The 18886-nt window shown below is 36.4% G+C and overlaps 1 protein-coding gene across 4 annotated transcripts in view; it reads left to right on the top strand.

Moving 5' to 3' along the window:
* The window catches only part of LOC309664083 (uncharacterized protein), a 124998-nt gene that overhangs the window by 65545 nt on the left and 40567 nt on the right, over window positions 1–18886 (top strand). The window contains exon 3 of one of the 4 annotated variants that reach the window (XM_082469087.1): window positions 11515–17126. The exons of the other annotated variants lie outside the window; for them this stretch is intronic. Coding sequence (XP_082325213.1) covers window positions 11515–11535 — 21 coding nt within the window. The 3' untranslated portion in view covers window positions 11536–17126. Of the gene's footprint in view, window positions 1–11514; window positions 17127–18886 lie in introns of those variants that run through there. 4 annotated transcript variants of the gene reach the window in all.

The following is an 18886-nucleotide window of genomic DNA, read 5'->3' as shown; positions in this document are numbered from 1 at the left end:
CCTCTGACACTGCTAGATGAAATGGCCTTAGCAAACAAATGTCCAAATGACAAAATGCACACATATTCATGAATAATGCAGTGTATTTGAATAAAAGTAATCTGATTACACAATTATACAGCTCAGTAAAACACAGCAGCAATTTTAAGATGAGCAATTTGTGCAAAAATAGGGCGCACCCAAAGGGCAGTAGCAGCTTCATCTGGTGAATACATACATTAACTTGATATGCACTGGGGTCTTTCATTATGGCTTGGTACAATGAACCATAATTCTATTCAGCTCTCTTACTGAAAGGCAGGTTGTTATTTTTCAAAATCACACTCCCAATAACTTTTATAGAAAATTACGTAGAACATACAATTGACATAATTAATGCTTCTCAAACTGATATATTTTTAATTCAATGATCAAAATGTTTTGAGATCCTACACAGGGTGGGGGAGGGGAAGGCTAAGCCTGGACGAAGTGAGAGAGTAGCACTGACATATATACACTACCAAATGTAAAATAGATAGCTAGTGGGAAGCAGCCGCATAGCACAGGGAGATCAGCTCGGTGCTTTGTGACCACCTAGAAGGGTGGGATAGGGAGGGTGGGAGGGAGACGCAAGAGGGAGGGGATATGGGGATATATGTATAGCTGATTCACTTTGTTATAAAGCAGAAACACAACATTGTAAAGCAATTATACTCCAATAAAGATGTTAAAAAAAAGAAATGTTTTGAGATCCTAGCTAGCCTATTCCAGGACTAAAGGCTATATAGCAGTTTTGTTCTAAACTTTCTTCTATAAGAGACATCTAAACCTGATGAGTTATCCGACCAAAATAATTTGAGACCCTGCAAAGGTCCAGAAGAGTCCAGAGAGCATGAGAAGTTTATGTTTACTTGGAATGCATGTAAATCAAAAAATGAACTAGGTCAACATCTTCTCAAATAGCAAGAAAGAATATTCAGTGTTGTTTTAAAACACTGTAATAAAAGTAAAAAAAAAGTAATAAATAAAAATAAAAAATGTAATAAATGTAAAAAAAGAATAGTTACATTTATTACAGTTTTAAGTTAAGAGATTTGCCTGTCAGAAGTTACCAAAAAATGGTGTTCTCAAATTACAGAAATTTTATAAAAATTATCCAGTCCATTCTAGTTTTGATCCATTTTATGGGTCAACAAATGTTTATATGAGTTACATCAAGGGGATTGCACAGAATTAGTCAATTCTTTCTTCAATTCTGTGTTTAGTGTCAAGTTGGTAGCTTGAAATCAAAACTGACATATGCTACAAACGGCCAACAGGTACATGAATAGTTTCTCAACATCACTAATATCAGGGAAATACAAATCAAAACCACAATGAGATATCACCTTATACCTGTTAGAATGGCTATTATCAAAAGGCCAAGAGATAACAAGTGTTGGCAATGTGGAGAAGAAGGAATCCTTGTGTACTGCTGGTGGGAATATAAACTGGTGGGGCTACTGTGGAAAACAGTATGGAGATTTCTCAAGAAATTAAAAATAAAACCACCATATGATACATCAATTCCACTTCTGTGTATATATCCAAAGGAAATGAAATAACTATCTTGACAAGATTTCTATACCTCCATGTTCATGGTATCATTATCTACAATAGTCAAGACGTGGAAACAATCTACATGTTCGACAGATGAATAGATAAAGAAAATATGGTATATATGTATACAATGGGATGTTTTTCAGTGATAAAAAGGAAGGATATCTTGCCATTTACAACAACATGAATGAAACTTGAGGGCATTATGCTAAGTGAAATAAGACAGATGGAAAAACACAAATACACAGATTTCACTTATATGTGGAATCTAAAAAACCCAAACTTATAGGAACAGAGAATGTATTGGTAGTTGCCAGAGGTGAGAGGTAGCGGGGAGGGGGAAATGGGTTGGTTTAAAGATGCAAACTTCCAGTTATAAGATGAATAAGTTCTGGGGATGTAATATACAACATGGTGACTATAGTTAACAATACCGCACTGTATATTTGAAATTTGCTAAGAGAATAGATCTCAAAAGTTCTCATCACACACACAAAAAAGGAACCATGTGAGGAGATGGATGTGTTATCTAAACTTATTGTGGAAATCAGTTCACAATATATACATGTATCAAATCATTATGTGTATACCTTAAACTTATACAATGTTATATATCAATTTTATCTCAATAAAGCTAGAAAGAGACAGAGTCAAAAATTATATAAACTTCAGGTCCCTAAAAACTGAGATTCACCCTTACAATGACAGTAGAACCTTTCATGTTAATCACACTCTTACTCATGTGCTTTTATTGTCGTGTATTTTGTGTACTTTAATTTAAAAATATTTTTTACAAAATCTCACAAAACATTAAAGTAAGATACAAAATGGTGACATAATTCATTTTTAGATTGGAAAACTCAGAACTGAAAAGTGGCCAATTCTTCCCAAGTTGATTCAATGCAATTCCAATAAAACAGATTCAGTTCAATTCCAATGAAACAATTTCAGTTTAATTCCAATAACAATTTAACTGACAAATTTAGGAGTTGGATGGGTTGTTTCAAGAAGGTAATAGTGTAGGGACTTCCCTGGTGGCACAGTGGTTAAGAATACACCTGCCAACGCAGGGGACATGAGTTCGATCCCTGGTCCGGGAAGATCTCACGTGCCACGGAGCAACTAAGCCCATGTGCCACAACTACTGAGCCTGCGCTCTAGAGCTTGTGAGCCACAACTACTGAGCCCATGTGCCACAACTACTGAAGCCCACGTGCCTAGAGCCCGTGCTCTGCAACAGGAGAAGCCACCGCAATGAGAAGCCCGCGCACCGCAACGGAGTAGCCCCTGCTCGCCACAACGAGAGAAAGCCCGCACGCAGCAACGAAGACCCAACGCAGGGAGGGAGGGAGGGAAGGGAGGGAAGGGAGGAGGGAGGGACAGAAGGAAGGAAGGGAGGAATACTGTAAAAATAAAAAATGGCCAACACATACTTAAAGCTGAAAAACACATTGGGGGTAACTGCTCTCTACTCAATATCAAGACTTATGAATCTGTGTTAAGACATAAATTAGTTGCTTCCTTAAGGATGGTACCTAGATCAATTAAATCAACTAAGAAGACCAAAATTATGCAGATTGTTAGATTGGATCAGTGGTAAAATGATGACTTCAATAACTGTTGCTTGAACACTGGGTTATCCATGTGGGAGAAATCATCCCTAATATCACCATTATTAAAAATCAAATCCAGTAATGTCCCTAATCTCATTATACACAAAAATAAATTTCAGGGGTATTAATTAAAAAATAAAGATGAATATAATTTTAGGAGACAACTAGGGGATTATGACATCAAGGCAGAGAAGGGAAGCTTAAAACACAGCACAAACTACAAAGCTAAACATTAATACATTCTAACACATTAAAATTCTGTTAATGAGGAGACAATATAAAGACAGTGAAGAGATAAGCTACATTTTGATAGAAGATATTTGCAAAACACCCAGTAAAATGGGCAAAATGGCATTTTTTTATTTTTTACAAATAACGAACCAAAATTTTTCATAACAAAACATTTAAAGCTGGAAAATATCAAGTCCCAATGAGATCTGGAACAATAGGAACTCCCTTTCTCAACTGGTGCAAGTGTACCTATGTTTAAGTTTTTTGGAGAACATATGGTATTACCTAATAATACTGAACATATATTTACCCCACAGCACTCCTGGTTCTAGTTATCCCTGCATAGAAGTCTCTCTTATCTGAATTCTGTCCTTAATTTTCCTCAATTCCACTCAGGCAACAGCTCAGACCGTTGTCCATGTCCTGGGTTCTAGTTGCGTTGACTTAAGGGAAACTAGGATTAGTGTTGCCATCTTAAGTGGATTTTTTTTTTAAGTTTACTTACTCTACTTTGGAGAACTTAAATGCTTCATACTTAGACTATTTCTGAGTTCACAATTTGGGAGATTTAAAGAAAGAAAAATCAGCTAATTAATAGTAGAAACACAAAAAGAGCACAGAATTTATAAGGAGGCCAGATGATGCATGTTCTAAAATCAGCGGTAAACAGAAAATTGTTTTACTGATGTGGGCCGATGTCAGTGAAATGTGTTACAGCTGTGAATTCACTGGAACAGGTGGATTATTTTTTGTATGGAATAATTTTTAGCTTCTTTAGATTTCATCGGCCATATACAACTTTTTTTTTAAAGTGTATCAGTGTAGGCTAAGGGGGGAAATCAAATAACTAAAAAGTTTATGTTTTCAAGTAAGTACTTTAACACTGTAAGAGTTAGCATTCCCTCAATACGAACATCTTTGTCTCAAAAATATTGATTCTTCTTATTCTTCTTACTGCAGATACTAGAATTCAGTATTTTAAAGAAACAGACAATGAGAAAAGAGAGAAAACATGGAATTTCTGACCACCTTAACATTTGATGGTTCCAAGTTCAGAATAAACTAATTTCTGTTTAAATTTCAGTGTTCAGTGTCCTCCAAAGTCCTTCTCTTCTCCCTTACTTTTTCCCTCTTTTGTTGTACTTCAGGAGTACAAAGTCAATATAAAAGGGGCTATAAGTCATTTCTTTCTTTCTCTCTCCCTTCACATCCAATTTCCCACAAGATACTAAATATCTCTCAAGGTTGTCTTTCTTTTTTTAAGTGTCATCATTCACAAGCCATTGCCTGAGCTACTGAAATAGCCTGTGAATTTGTCTGCCTGCATCTGATTTTGTTCCCATCAAATTCATGCAAAACAGTGCTGCTCAACTGATGTTTTCAAATGCAGAAACAATATAATTCACATGATTAAAATGTCTGTTTGGCTTTCATCAGCTACAGCACGAAGTGTGAGCTCTTTATCATCACATCCATCATCTGGTCTCTGCTTATACTTTCAGCCTCATCTCTAGCTATTCTCGGCCTCAAGATTTATACATCTGTAATTCCATAAACTTCATTCCCTTCTTCTCCTGATCCCCCTGCCTCACATTCTTCAAAAGGAGCTCAGATACCTCTCTACCAGGAAGATTTTCCTGCCCAGACCATCTCTCCAAACTGCCCCCAATGACATATAACATTAGAGGTTAACATTTTTTGGTTTCTTATATGTGATAATTATTTTTTCCCAAAGTAGCTTCGTTTCTTTTTCCTTATTTTGGCATTGACCTTATGGAGGTTTATTATTTTTATTTTTTGTCATAATGAAGATTAAATTTTCATAGGTCAAACTCAGGTACTTTATTTTTGGAATCCTTGGTTTCATAACATAATCAAAAAATGCTTTGTTAAAAATACTAATGTATATATTCTTCTCAGACTTATATGATTTGAATTTGTATATTATATGTTGAATGTGTTCTGGTGTAAGGAATTAGAGACCCAGCTTCCTTTTCTTTCCCATTATTTTAGTATCCTGATATATTTTACCAGCAGGCTGTGTTCACTGTTCTCAGTGTTAGTCCTTGTCTCCTCACCCTCTATGGCTAGTCACTTATTTTTATTCTTCAGATGAACTTTAGAATAGTTCTGTGAAGTTTCACTCCCGAGTCTGAAAAAGAATCTTGATCTTTTTATTGGGTTTACATCTTATCTGCAGACCCTTTTAAGGAAAATTCATCTATTTAAAATACGGAGTTTTCAAGAATGAGGTGGTTTCTTCAATGTATTCAAGTCTTCTTTTAAGAACCTCAGCTTATTTCAAAAGTTATATTTGCATAGGGGTTCTACGTACTTCTTACTACACTCATCACTGGGCATAATATTGTTCATATTCATAGTGTGAATATAATATTTACTTCCTTATATTTCCTTACTAGCTTCATTCTAGTAATGCTTTGATTCTGATATATTGTCGATGTAACTATGTTAATTATCTTCCTGTTTTTTTTCCATTTTTTAGTGAAGTCTCTTGGAATTCAAAGTGTTCTGTCATATAACCTGCTGATAATTTTATTTTTCCTGTGGGTTTCCATTATTTATATCACTCATTGTATTCTCTTTTCTAAGCGCATTCGTTGACTAATATTTCGAGGACAGAACTAAGTAAGTTTTGGAACAGAAGCAAAACTTAGAATTAGCTTCAGATACAACATTGTTTATCTGCAGCAGTAGAGAAGGACACTAAGCTGAGGTTTCTGCTCATTTTTCCTCTGGTCACCAGTACCTCTAACCGGTTCTTAATTTTCTTATTCCCTTTGTCTTTGCTTCCTCCATTCTCTGAAGTCTCAGTTTGGTAATCAGAAATAGGAACTTTGAAATTTACCAGGCCTCTCCCACTTTCTTCCTTCTCAGAGAAAAACAAACTTGCTAAACCCTGAACTTCCCTGACCCAGGTTAAGTGCTATTCACCTGTACTGGTGGTCTGTGGCTTACATTTTGCATTTGTCCCTGTTCTGCCAACTTACTGCCACCCCACAGCCCTGTGCTGGATTCTTCCTTCTAGACCTCTGTTTTCCTTAGGCGTTTTAAGAAATGTGTCCACTCCTTTTTCTCCCACTATCCTATTTCAGAAGGAATTGGAGAGGAATCAGCAATTCATGGAAAATTCTGTCTATGGATGACAATTTTCAAAGTTTATGGAAAGAACTTGCACCCTTTCTTTCATTTGTGTTCTACTGCTCCTACCTTTTTTTTTCCCAACTTACTGAATCTTAGGGAAGAAAGTTTGTTGATCTGTTTTATGCAACTATACTTCCCCAGAGGACGAGGGTTTGGTTTAGGAAAGATGGCTAACTCTAAGAGAAAAACTGTTGACCAGCTATGGCCATAAGCCAACTGAGACATGATGGAGCAGATGAAGAAGAAAGGCTGCATGAGGGCTCATCAAGACTGAATACATGCAAAACAAATGCATCTCTGGTTCAGATACCATCTGCTAAATACATGTCATGTGATGTACAAAATGCTATTATTGATTTTACATGAAAACCCTGTGAAGTAGTTAATAGTATGTATAATTCTAAGACGATGACCCTAATCCTCCAAAAATATAATTAATTCACACCCTCATAGCTTCATAAATATACAGTAATTTAAGCCCAGGCCTCCAAATAATGGACACTATATGATTTGAACCTTATATTGGTACAGCATTTTCTTCAATTAATTGTTTTGGTAATCATCATTTTTAAGCAATGAAAACTAAAAAAGCCTTTTATTGCATCAGATTTTCTTTTGTTCCTGTTAGTACTCTATGGACCTGAAACAAGGCTTGAGACAATCAGTAATTTTGAAACTATATAACCAAGATAGAGTTTCCTAGCAACTGACAATGCCTAAAAGCTTCCCTCTGTTTCAAACATGTTTACAGTCTACAAATATTTTCTCTCATATTTTAGCTTTTTTACGTTTATCTTTTCAAAAACGTTTTATTTTAAAAATTCAGTTATTATTCAGTGTTCAAAATATTTAAGACTGAAGGTCATTACATCTGTATATAGCTTCACAGGAGGTAATGTACAAAAAGGATTGAAAATTCACATTTAAAAACAAAATATTTCATGGTTGAGGTTGAAGTATGTGCAAATTTCCTGTGTAAAGAATCTCAAAGCACTCAGAGCTGCTATTAGAATGAGTAACATGGGCAAACTCTAGTGGGTGATTATTTTGGTCCTTAAAATGAAATAGAGATACAGTAGCAGGGACCCCTCAGCAGCAAGGCAGAGAGAAAATAATAAGAAGTGTACACTTGTGACTTCTAAGAAACAGAAATGAGGACTACGGGAATAGCTCACCAAACCAGAAATGGATGGCAGGAAACTACCAGAACACAAGGGGGCTAGGAGCAGAGATTTGAGAAATTTAGGTTCCAATCAAGGTTCTGCCAGTTAATAACATGTGTGTCTCTTTGAAAATTATTTGGTAGTTCTGGGCTTCAATTTTCTTACCTGTACAATGGTCACTAGTTGCTCTTTTAGACCACTTAGCATCTGAGTCTTCCAAGCTTGATGAAAATTCCCCACCATACGATCTTGATGGGAAACAGAGCCTCCTCTCAACGCGGGAACTTAAAATGCCAGATAGTGCCCTGCCTACTTCGATGCTAGCAACAGGCACCTGTTCTGGACTAAGGACCTCAGATGATTATCTCTGGGAGTGGAGGCAGTTACAACCAAGTCCTGTTCCTCGTTCCTCGGGGAGCAGTGGCAATGCTGCTAGGGCTCAGAGGGCAGCAGTGCCCAGAGCCCCGGCCATGCAATGTGCAGCAGCTCCTGTGTGCCACTGGTGCTGGCCATTTTATCACTGTACCAGTTACCTGGTATTATCGTAGGAATTAAGGCTACATAAAGCTTTATTCCTTCATATATATCCTCCAAGACTGGATTTCTAGGCACCTGGGGAATTCTGTCAGCTCTCCAACATCACTTTAATTCATTTATTTTTTTGCCTAAGTCAAACAAAGTCTACTGTCAGGTGCTATCACTGATGATTCAAAATCGTCTTTCATATAGCACCATTATGAAAACTGAGTAAGATAATGCAGGTTATATAATTAACACAGGAACTGGAAAGAAGCATGTGTTCAAAAAATATTAATGTTATTATCAATTAATATGCCATTATTCCTTGGCCATTTAAGTGCTATTTTCCAGGAGATAAAAATATCAGTCATATACTAAATAACTTCAGCCCCAATTCTTCCGAAGGTTTATAGCAAAAGAGAAAAGCCACAGTTAAAAAAAAAAAAAAGCATCAAGGTGAAGCAGCAAGAAAATGAACACTGGAGGCAGGTCGAGTTTAATTCAAATCTGCTTTTTTTACTTTCTCGTAGTTTGCCATCTGTTAACTGTGTATAAATAATTCCTAACTTTAAGGCTGTAGTAAGGGTGATAAAAATATACTCAAGACATTTAGCATGTTGCCAAATTTGGATAATGAGACTAATAAATGGTAAGCTATTATTGTTGCAAGAATTTTCTTTTCCTTCATTTAACGTATGCAATACTCTCACACACCCTGCATAACAAGTCAGGAGTTGTAAGGGTTTCTGCTGGATATTAGTCTCTTCATATAGTTTTCACTCAAATGTTTATATAAAACTGGAAAGCTTAGTATGTCATTAGATACAGCAGGATATCACAAAAATATAGTATATATATAGTGTATATATATATATATATATATATATATATATATATATATATTTTAAATTATGGTTGCAAGTCATATGGGGCATTTGTTTGACAGAGTAACCCAGGGGTTATTTAATTATATATACATGTCACCTATGTGTGTCTTTGTTGTAAATTATTTTAGAGCTCAGATACTGTTATCTTGTATTCTTCTGTTCAACCAAAAAGGTAATCCCAAAGATTACCATTTTATTGCCATGTAGGGCACTGACCAGTTTGTACATATTAGCTAATTCATTTCATCATGTCTTTGAATGACTATGTAAGTCTCCATTCTTGACTTCTCCTTAGAACATTTTACCATCTTGCTGATACTTCATCAATTAATGAGCGAAATAAAATCTTTGGCATGTGTTCTTTCTATATTTGCATGAGAGTCATGATTTTAACTTTTTGAAAAACATGCTTTAGTATACTTTAATGGATCTTAGAAAACATTATCTTTCAGCAAACATTGAATCTCATAATGTCTGACCATACTAAAAGCAGCAGCTATTTATGTTATCCAGGTGTTTCAGAACTTGTCAAATGAACACTGTGGTGATAATGTTTGTGGCTGATTCTTATTATAGCCAGACAATTTCATTAACAAATAGTAAAAATTCATTCATTTAAGTGGATTCCAAGATGAATCTCCTTAATCGCTAGTGTGCTGTGTGATTTGGGTAACCAACTTAACCATTGAGACTTCAGATTCTTCAAAATGAAGGGATTAGACTAGAAAAATCTAATCCCTCTTCCATCCAAAAATCATATTTTTAAATATAATTGCTATTAAGTAGCATTTTGGATTACTATCAAATTTTTGATGTATTTTCAATGAATGAAATGATAAATGAGTTAAAACAAATCAGAAAACATCTTAAGATTGTAAAATAGAGAGAAAAGTTGCAAAAATTCCTAAACTCTATCCACTTAGAAATTTTGCTTGAGTAGAAACTCAGGAAAATACGAAAGAAACTTATTCAATGCAAATGCATATGTTGAATCCTAGGATATGCTATTCCCAATGACTAGCAATCATAGACCCTGAACCCTCATAGCTTGGTTACCTGGCCTGACAAAGACAGTTCTGGTAAAGTTACAGGAAGAGTTCATCTCTTCTACCTCTCCACTTACCTCACGTGTTCCCTCTCAAACAGTGCACTTCCTCACAAGTCCCCTGAGTTCTTATTTAATCAGTCATTCAACAAAAATTTATGTAAAAGCATTACTATGGCATGATACCATAAGCTAAAATCAGACCAGGATAAGATGTGCTTTTGCCCTCAAAGAGCTAGAGTTTCCTGAGGAAAAAGAGACAAGTAACTGGTGTAAGTAAAATGCAATGCATTGTGATGGAAAGGATAAAAGTAGAGAAAGGGGATCTGACAAAAATCCAGAATGCTCTCTGAAAGAGGCAATACTTAAACTGAAATTTGAGAAAGAATTACCAGAATAAATGAGGTGAAAAGGGAAGAGCCTTCCAATCAGAAGAAATACCACGGATAATGATAGAGAGTGAAAAAGCATTATACATTTGGGGACCTGCTAGTATTTCATTATAGCTGTATCAAAAATAACTGTGGCAAAAGTTAAAAAAAATAATAATTGTGGCAGTAGCAGAAAGTCAGCCCAAGAAATAGGATGGAACAGATAATGAGGAGCTTAAGTGAGAAACTTGATTACTTTTAAATGCATCTGATATGAATGAACAGCATGAAGAGCTCTGAATAGGAAAGTGAAGCGATCTGTGTTTCCACTTATAAAGCTGCCTACAGAGAGGCAGGGCCAAGACGGACGGGTAGGAAGACCCTGAGCTCACCACCTCCTACAGGTACACCAAGACTACAACCGTTTACAAGTAACTGTGAGAACAACCTAAAGACTAGCAGGAATAATATTCCAAAACTAAAGATACAAAGAAGGGCCCACAAGGAGACAGACAGGAGGGGCAGAGAGGCGGCACAGTCAAGACCTACACCCCTGGGTCAGGAACCCACACATGGGAGAACAGCTGTAACTGCAGATGCTCTCCCCAAAGACTGAGGGGTTCAAGCCCCGGATCATAAAATATCAAAAGAGAAATACGTCACTTGTTTTTCATTGTGATTATTCATAAGGCAGAAGAATCATATATCGATAACAGTCCTCCATTTCTTGTAATTCTGCAATGAATATTATTCCAGATTACTCTCAAGCGCAAAGGAATATACGTTTAGTTCTTCCTGTGCGAGGACATGTATGTCTAAGAAACTCTTCTCGTTTCTCCTAGATTCCTTCCACAGAAACTACTCAGCAGTGTTGTAGACTCAAAAACAAACTGTTCCATTCTTGTTCATACATTTCAGTTGCTTCTGTTTCTCTTGTTCTTCCAGCTTGCCAAGAGCAGTTGCTGAGCATCTGTGACCTTAACAAGGGACTGTGAAAAAATAAATGCGCATACAAAAGTATGGATTTATGAATGTGTTAATGAAGTTGTAGTAAAATGGCCTGTCGCTCTACTTTCTCAGCCTCATTTTCATTTGGCACTCCGACACTATTAAGATCTTTCCTTAGATGTTGTTCATCTGTTGGCTGTCAGAGCAGGAGGCTGTATAACGCTATATTCCAGGGCAGCAGTGCTCAGACCACAGCATCCTGGGGGATTGGAAGGCAGAGGTCCTCTTTAGTGGCCTCAGGCTGCTGTGCGCTGGGCAGCCCCTGGGCCTAGTAACACAAGCCGTGGCACCACCCAAGTACTACAAATTGCAGAAATGAATCTACATTTGGAGAGAGCCTTGATTTATTTGCTTTGTCATCTAGATTTTCTTAAAATAAACTGACAGCAGAGGCATCATATTAAACTTCATTAGCCCACCCTGATCTTTTCTTTCTTCAACATATCCTGCTAAGGAATAAGCTTCTAAATTTTTTTTTTCTTATTGTTGCCTGCTTTACTTCAGTGTGTATTTTCCCTGTATGCAGCAAGGTCAGGATAGCAAAAGATGTAACACTGGACTTTATACTCAGCGTTGCCTTTTATTGTTTGCTCATTTTTATTTCCTTTCTATTTCATACTCACGTTTTTGCTTCCACTCATCACTATATTAACCAGTTGTCTTTAATCATGTTTTCTCAATGCCTCATATTCTCTTGTAAGGAAACTTAACTCATTACTTTAATTAAAAATCTGCCTGAAAAAATATCCACAACTCACTCATTCCATAAGACAGCTTTTCAGAGCTCATTTCCCTTGACTAGAAGCTGCTAGTGTAAAACCACAGAAATGTAATATTAATAGTGAGCTGTCCAGTACAGATGGGTTTGAGCTTATATCTGTAATTTTGTAACAGACTATTTTATATATTATAATTGATGGAATAAAATTCACATTTTATGGCAAGACGAGAAAAATTTAAACATAAAATTTTTCTTTGCCTGTTCAGGCCTCCTCCCTCCCCTTTAGTGTATATTGTGCATCTGTGCTAATCAAACCTCCTTAGGAGATAATATTCTTTCTTAATTTCATCAAGGGTCACAACTTCTTAGGAGGTAACCTTCCTTTTTAATCTCGTAAGGGGGCCACTATGCGCTTTGTACATGTAGATCTGGATTGTATAACCTGTCAATAATGTGTCATTTAACGTATAACCCTCTGTCTCAAAAACTTATATAACTTATATAATTGTGCTTTGACCTCTAATAATCCTCAGTCTGGCTCAAATAAAATTTTCCATTTCGTTTTTAGACTGGTTAATTTTTTTTGTTGACATAATGTACAAATAAGATTGTACTAATGTACTCATGTACTAATATGTACATGAAGAAAACATTTTTAAATACATAATTTACTAATAAGTACTTGAAGGGAACGTACTTTTAAATACATAAAGGCTATTCATTGGGTGTTGGCACAAAAAAATAAAAAGACAAAATGGTATGTCTGACCCAACGCTTCCATTCTGTCATCCCGGATGGAGAGGAGGACACTTTGATGAATCTAGTCTGAAAGGCTACATAAAGTTATAGCTCTGATGTTTTCGTGACTCCTATATCATGGCTAAGTAAGTGAGGTATGGTCAGACGTTCAAGGTAAGGTGAAGGTCTGCTGTGATTTGGCTTCACATGATTTTCTCTGCTGTTTCCCACCAGTTTTGTCAAGCTTCTAGATAATGCCTTACTCACATGGATGCTACTTCAGATTTGGGGTAGTCACTGGCTTATTTCTTCTGAAAACTCCGGCAGGGCATTTTGAGTCTAACTATTCTTAGATCAATTATCTTTTTTTCCCCTCAGGGAAGAAAATAAAAACTTTAATGAAACATAACATTATTTTGGCTATTGACCTTGTAGTAATCTAGAGAAAATATTTTCATCTTTCTGTTTTCTGAGGGAAGAACACTGGAACTTGGCTGAAAGAACAAGCCTTGAAATTTAAAGATAACTGAATAGCCATAGACAATGGGAGAGATTTAGAGTCTTATTTACCTTTCAAATGGGGAATGGAACTTTGATCTGCAGAATTGGTTATTTACATAACAAAGGATTGTAAAGGACTAGGGTACAAGGGTCTCTCTCCCTCCCTCAGGAGGGAAAGAGGGCAGCAAGTAGCCTGTGTGAACTAGCAGGTTTATAATTTCAGGGTTCCTCTTCCACAGTACAGAGCCTAGTACTTCTTGCTTTAAGTAATAATAAGTCCCATCTCCAGAAAACTTTATGTTTGCTTTCAGGATAATATAAATAAATATAGATGTTAAAAACTCATCAGACCTGTGAAAAGTTATCTTTTAATTTATAATTCATAGTGAGCCAAATATATTCAATATCTGTTGATTTTTAAGAGGAACAAATATGATAAAAAATAGTCAGATCAGGAAAATTCACGTGCAAAGATCAACAGCCTCTTAATGTTTTTGAAATTTGTCTCAAGGTTAAAAATAATCAAGAAAAATTTAAGAATTTCATCTTCCATTTTCCAGTCTTATAGAAAAGTAAAGAAAGAAAATCTTGAGTGATAATCATTACCAGGAGTTCACAGATTGAAAACATATTCTTTTACGCCTATTAGGATGGCCAGAATCCAAAACACTGACAGCACCAAGTGCTAGCAAGGACGTGGAGCAATAGGAATTCTTATCCACTTCCGGTGGGAATGCAAAATGGTACAGCCACTTCGGAAGACAGTTTGACAGTTTCTTACAAAACTAAACACACTCTTACCATTCAACCCAGCAACTGAACTCCTGGTATTTACCCAAAGGAATTGAAAACTTTTTTCTTTCCAAAAAAAAGTGAAAGAAGACAACCTGAAAAGGCTACACAGTGTATGTATGACTCCATCTAAACCACATTCTGGAAAAGAAAAAACTATAGAGACAATAAAAGGATAAGTGGGTGTCAGGAGTCAGGGGAGAGGGAGGGATGAATCAGTGGAGCACAGAGGATTTTTAGGGCAGTAAAATAATTCTTAGGATACTATAATGGTGGATACATTTGTCAAAACCCTAGAATGTACCACACCAAGAGTGAACCGTAATGTAAACTGTGGACTTTGGGTGATAATGATGTGCCTATGTAGGTTCATCAATTGTCACAAATGTACCATCTGGTACAAGATGTTGATTGTGGGAGAGGTAGTGCATGTGGTGGCAGAGATATAAAGGAAATCTCTGTACCTGCTGCTCAATTTTGCTCTGAACCTAAAAGTACCCTAAAAAATAAAGCCTACATTTAAAAAAAACCTGAAGACTGTCTAGTTTATTCATTTATTCAGCATGAAAGCCTTTAGAGAGTATGTACTATGTGCCAGGTACAATGACCCCTGCCTTGTAACTGATACTGTAGAGCAGGGGGAAAAAACAATAAACCAAATGAGATGAACTGTGGTAGTTATTATTACAGAAAAAAAATGATATATTTTACAGAAGACAGTCTCCAAAATCCATAACCATAAAGATCGAAAGTTATGTGGTTAAATCCAGAGATATCTTTTTTCTATTTCTTTTTTTTTTATTGAGATATAGTTAACTTACAATGTTGTGTTAGTTTCAGGTGTACAGCAAAGTAATTCAGTTATACACATATCTATATTCTTTTTCAGATTCTTTTCCATTATAGGTTATTACAAGACATTGAGTATAGTTCCCTGTGCTATACAGTAGGTCCTTGTTATTCATCTATTTTATATATAGTAGTGTGTGTATGTTAATCCCAGACTCTTAATTTATCCCTCCCCCCCCCAACCTTTCCCCTTTGGTAACCATAAGTTTGTGTTCTATGTCTGTGAGTCTATTTCTGTTTTGTAAATAAGTTCATTTGTATCATTTTTTTAGATTCCACGTATAAGTGATATCATATGATATTTGTCTTTGTCTGACTTACTTCACTTAGTATGATAATCTCTAGGTCCATCCATGTTGCTATTTTGGCTATTGTAAATAGTGCCACCGTGAACATTGGGGTGCATGTATCTTTTCAAATTATGGTTTGCTCCAGATATATGCCCAGGAGTGGGATTGCAGAATCATATGGCAACTCTATTTTTACTTTTTTAAGGAACCTCCATATTGTTCTCCATAGTGGCTGCACCAATTTACATTCCCAGCAACAGTGTAGGAGGGTTCCCTTTTCTCCACACCCTCTCTACCATTTATTATTTGTAAACTTTTCGATGGTGGACATTCTGGCTGGTATGAAGTGATACCTCACTGTAGTTTTGATTTGCATTTCTCTAATAATTAAGGGATGTTGAGCATCTTTTCATGTGCCTGTTGGCCATCTGTATGTCTTCTTTGGAGAAATGTCTACTTCGATCTTCTGTCCAGTTTTTGATTGGGTTGTGTGTTTTTTTCATATATTAAGCTGTATGAGCTGTTCATATATTTTGGAAATTAATCCCTTGTCAGTAGCATCCTTTGCAAATATTTTCTTCCGTTCTGTAGGTAGTCTTTTTGTTTTGTGTATGGTTTCCTTTGCTACACAGCAAAGGAAAACTTTGCTTTTAAGTTTAATTAGGCCCCATTTGTTTACTTTTGTTTTTATTTCCATTGTCTAGGAGACAGATCCAAAAACATCTTGCTGCGATTTATGTCAAAAAGTGTTCTGCCTATGTTTTTCTTCAGGAGTTTAACAGAATCCGGCCTTACATTTAAGTCTTTAGTCCATTTTGAGTTTATTTTTTGTATATGCTGTTAAAGAATGTTCTACATGTTACATGTAGCTGTCCAGTTTTCCCAGCACCACTTATTCAACACATTGTCTTTTCTCCATTGTATATTCTTGCCACTTCTGTCATAAATTAATTGACCATAAGTGCATGGGTTTATTTCTGGGCTCTCTATCTTGTTGCACTGATCCATATGTCTGTTTTTGTTCCAGTACCATACAGTTTTGATTATTGTATATTTGTAGTATAGTCTGAAGTCAGGGAGTCTTTTTTTCTATTTCTGCAGCAGTTCTTTGAAATTATCCCTCTCTGTGAAAGGAAAACTATCACAATATCACACATGATGGCTAAATCTAGAGTGGATTATGTAAATTGACAATAGAGTTTTATACTCAAACATGGTTTTTAGAATTTTCTCCCCATAAGAGAAGTGGCAATGGGATGTGGGAATATAAAATTAAATACATGTGTTCCAGATTAAAATACTAAAGTGTGATACCCTTGCAGAATGGAAATTTTAGTCACGTGAGTTATTTGCTTACAACCCAACTTGGAATTACACTGCTTATAACCTATGGACAACTAATTTTCCTTCCTTTAGTTTTTGGTTACAAAAATCTATAAATATATTTGCAAAATAAAGTTTTGTCAATACTGGAAAATGTAACATAAGTCAAAAATTTACTAGAATTTATCATAAATTTGTATTACCCAAATACTAAGGTAACCTTGAGATAAAATGATGGAGAAAATGGTAGCACATATCTGTCTGAGCAGGAATGCTTTCAAATTCAAGTAAAATGTCCAACTGTCAGTGGCTTTAAAATTTTACTTATTTTTTTAAATATAGATGTTGACAGTTGTAGTTCACTACTCAGCAATGTCATTAAGACCCAGAGCTGGGAGCTTTTTATATTTTTGCCTACGGTTTCCATTCATAACCACATTAGTCACCTCATAGTCATAAGAAGGCTGCTACACCACAGTATCAGGACTGAGTTCAGGCAGAAAAAAAGAGCAAAGAAAAGGGAGTGTCAGCTACATTTGTTTCTTTTATCAGTCAGGCAAAAGCCTTCCCAGAAACTCCCCGTCACACTTACCCTAAAATGTCATCGGATAAGCTGCAGACAGTCTGACAAAGGACAAGAGGATAGTTGTGACTGACTTAGGCAAATCATGATCTGTGGCCAGGGGCTGGATTCTACTAAGAGAGAGATGGGAAATGACTATTAGGTGGGCAATTAAAAGTATATTCCATGCTATACTACCCAACCCAGTGCACCAAGCCCATGCATTGTGGTAGCCAGTCCTTCCTCAGACCAGAGGAAAGAGAGCAATCACCCACCTGGGGGCTGATTTCCCAGGCAGCCAGGGCTCTTTCACTTCTTCATTTTCCTGTTTGATACCTCACATTTGTATATGCATTATAAGGCTACATTTCCAATAACTTCTGTATTGAAGACAGGAGCTGATGCTTTGTTATAGGAAAAAAGAAATGTAGGCGGTAGAAGAAGCAGTACCTGGGCAAATCACCATGGAAATTTTGTATTTTAATTACACCTTCTGGTGAAGGAAATGGTACAAACTGCTTCAAAGTCTCTGGGAATAAATTTTACAATTCATAGCAAGACAATTAATTATTAGGATCAAGAGATATATTTTCAGACCAATAGTTACTAAACGGCAACAAAATATCAAGAAGCTGGCTAGAGCCTGTCCATATCAGCCAGGCCTTGGGTTTAATGCCTTGGAAGATGATGTTAACAATGGAAGGTAGCAACTGAGAGAAACTGAGATGACTCCTCTCCCCTGCCTTCAATACAAAAGTAGTAATGGGGGCTTCCCTGGTGGCGCAGTGGTTGAGAATCTGCCTGCTAATGCAGGGGACACGGGTTCGAGCCCTGGTCTGGGAAGATCCCACATGCCGCGGAGCAACTAGGCCCGTGAGCCACAACTACTGAGCCTGCGCGTCTGGAGCCTGTGCTCTGCAATGAGAGAGGCCGTGATAGTGAGAGGCCCGCGCATCGCGATGAAGAGTGGCCCCCGCTTGCTGCAGCTAGAGAAAGCCCTCGCACAGAAACGAAGACCCAACACAGCCAAAAATAAATAATAAATAAATAATAAATTTTTTTAAAAAAAGTAGTAATGGACAGATCTCTGATTGGTCAGATGAATTCAAAGACTAATAGGTCTGTGAAAATATAGAGTAATTCTTTTTTTAAAAAAGAGCAAACAATTCAACTTTTAGAAGAAATGCACACATTTGAAAAATAAAAATATTTATTAAAATATAAATTTGTTGGGACTTTCCTGGTGGTCCAGTGGGTAAGACTATGCACTCCCAATGCAGGGTGCCCAGGTTCGATCCCTGGTCAGGGAACTAGATCCCACATGCCATAACTAAAGAGTTCACGTGCTGCACCTAAGAAGTGTGGGTGCGCAACTAAGACCCAGCGCAGCCAAAATAAAAAATAGAATAAATTTGTTACCATAAAATTCAAAGAATTTAGCCTTTGTGAAATGAGAAATGAAAAGTGAAATGGTAAGCAAACACTGTGGATGAAAATAAGTAATATGTGAAAAAGAAAAAAAAAGAAACTGGA

The sequence above is a fragment of the Balaenoptera physalus genome (genome assembly GCF_965194825.1).
Source record: "Balaenoptera physalus genome assembly, chromosome: 7".
In the NCBI taxonomy this organism is placed as follows: Eukaryota; Metazoa; Chordata; class Mammalia; order Artiodactyla; family Balaenopteridae; genus Balaenoptera; species Balaenoptera physalus.
This window is presented reverse-complemented; position numbering and strand designations above follow the sequence as displayed.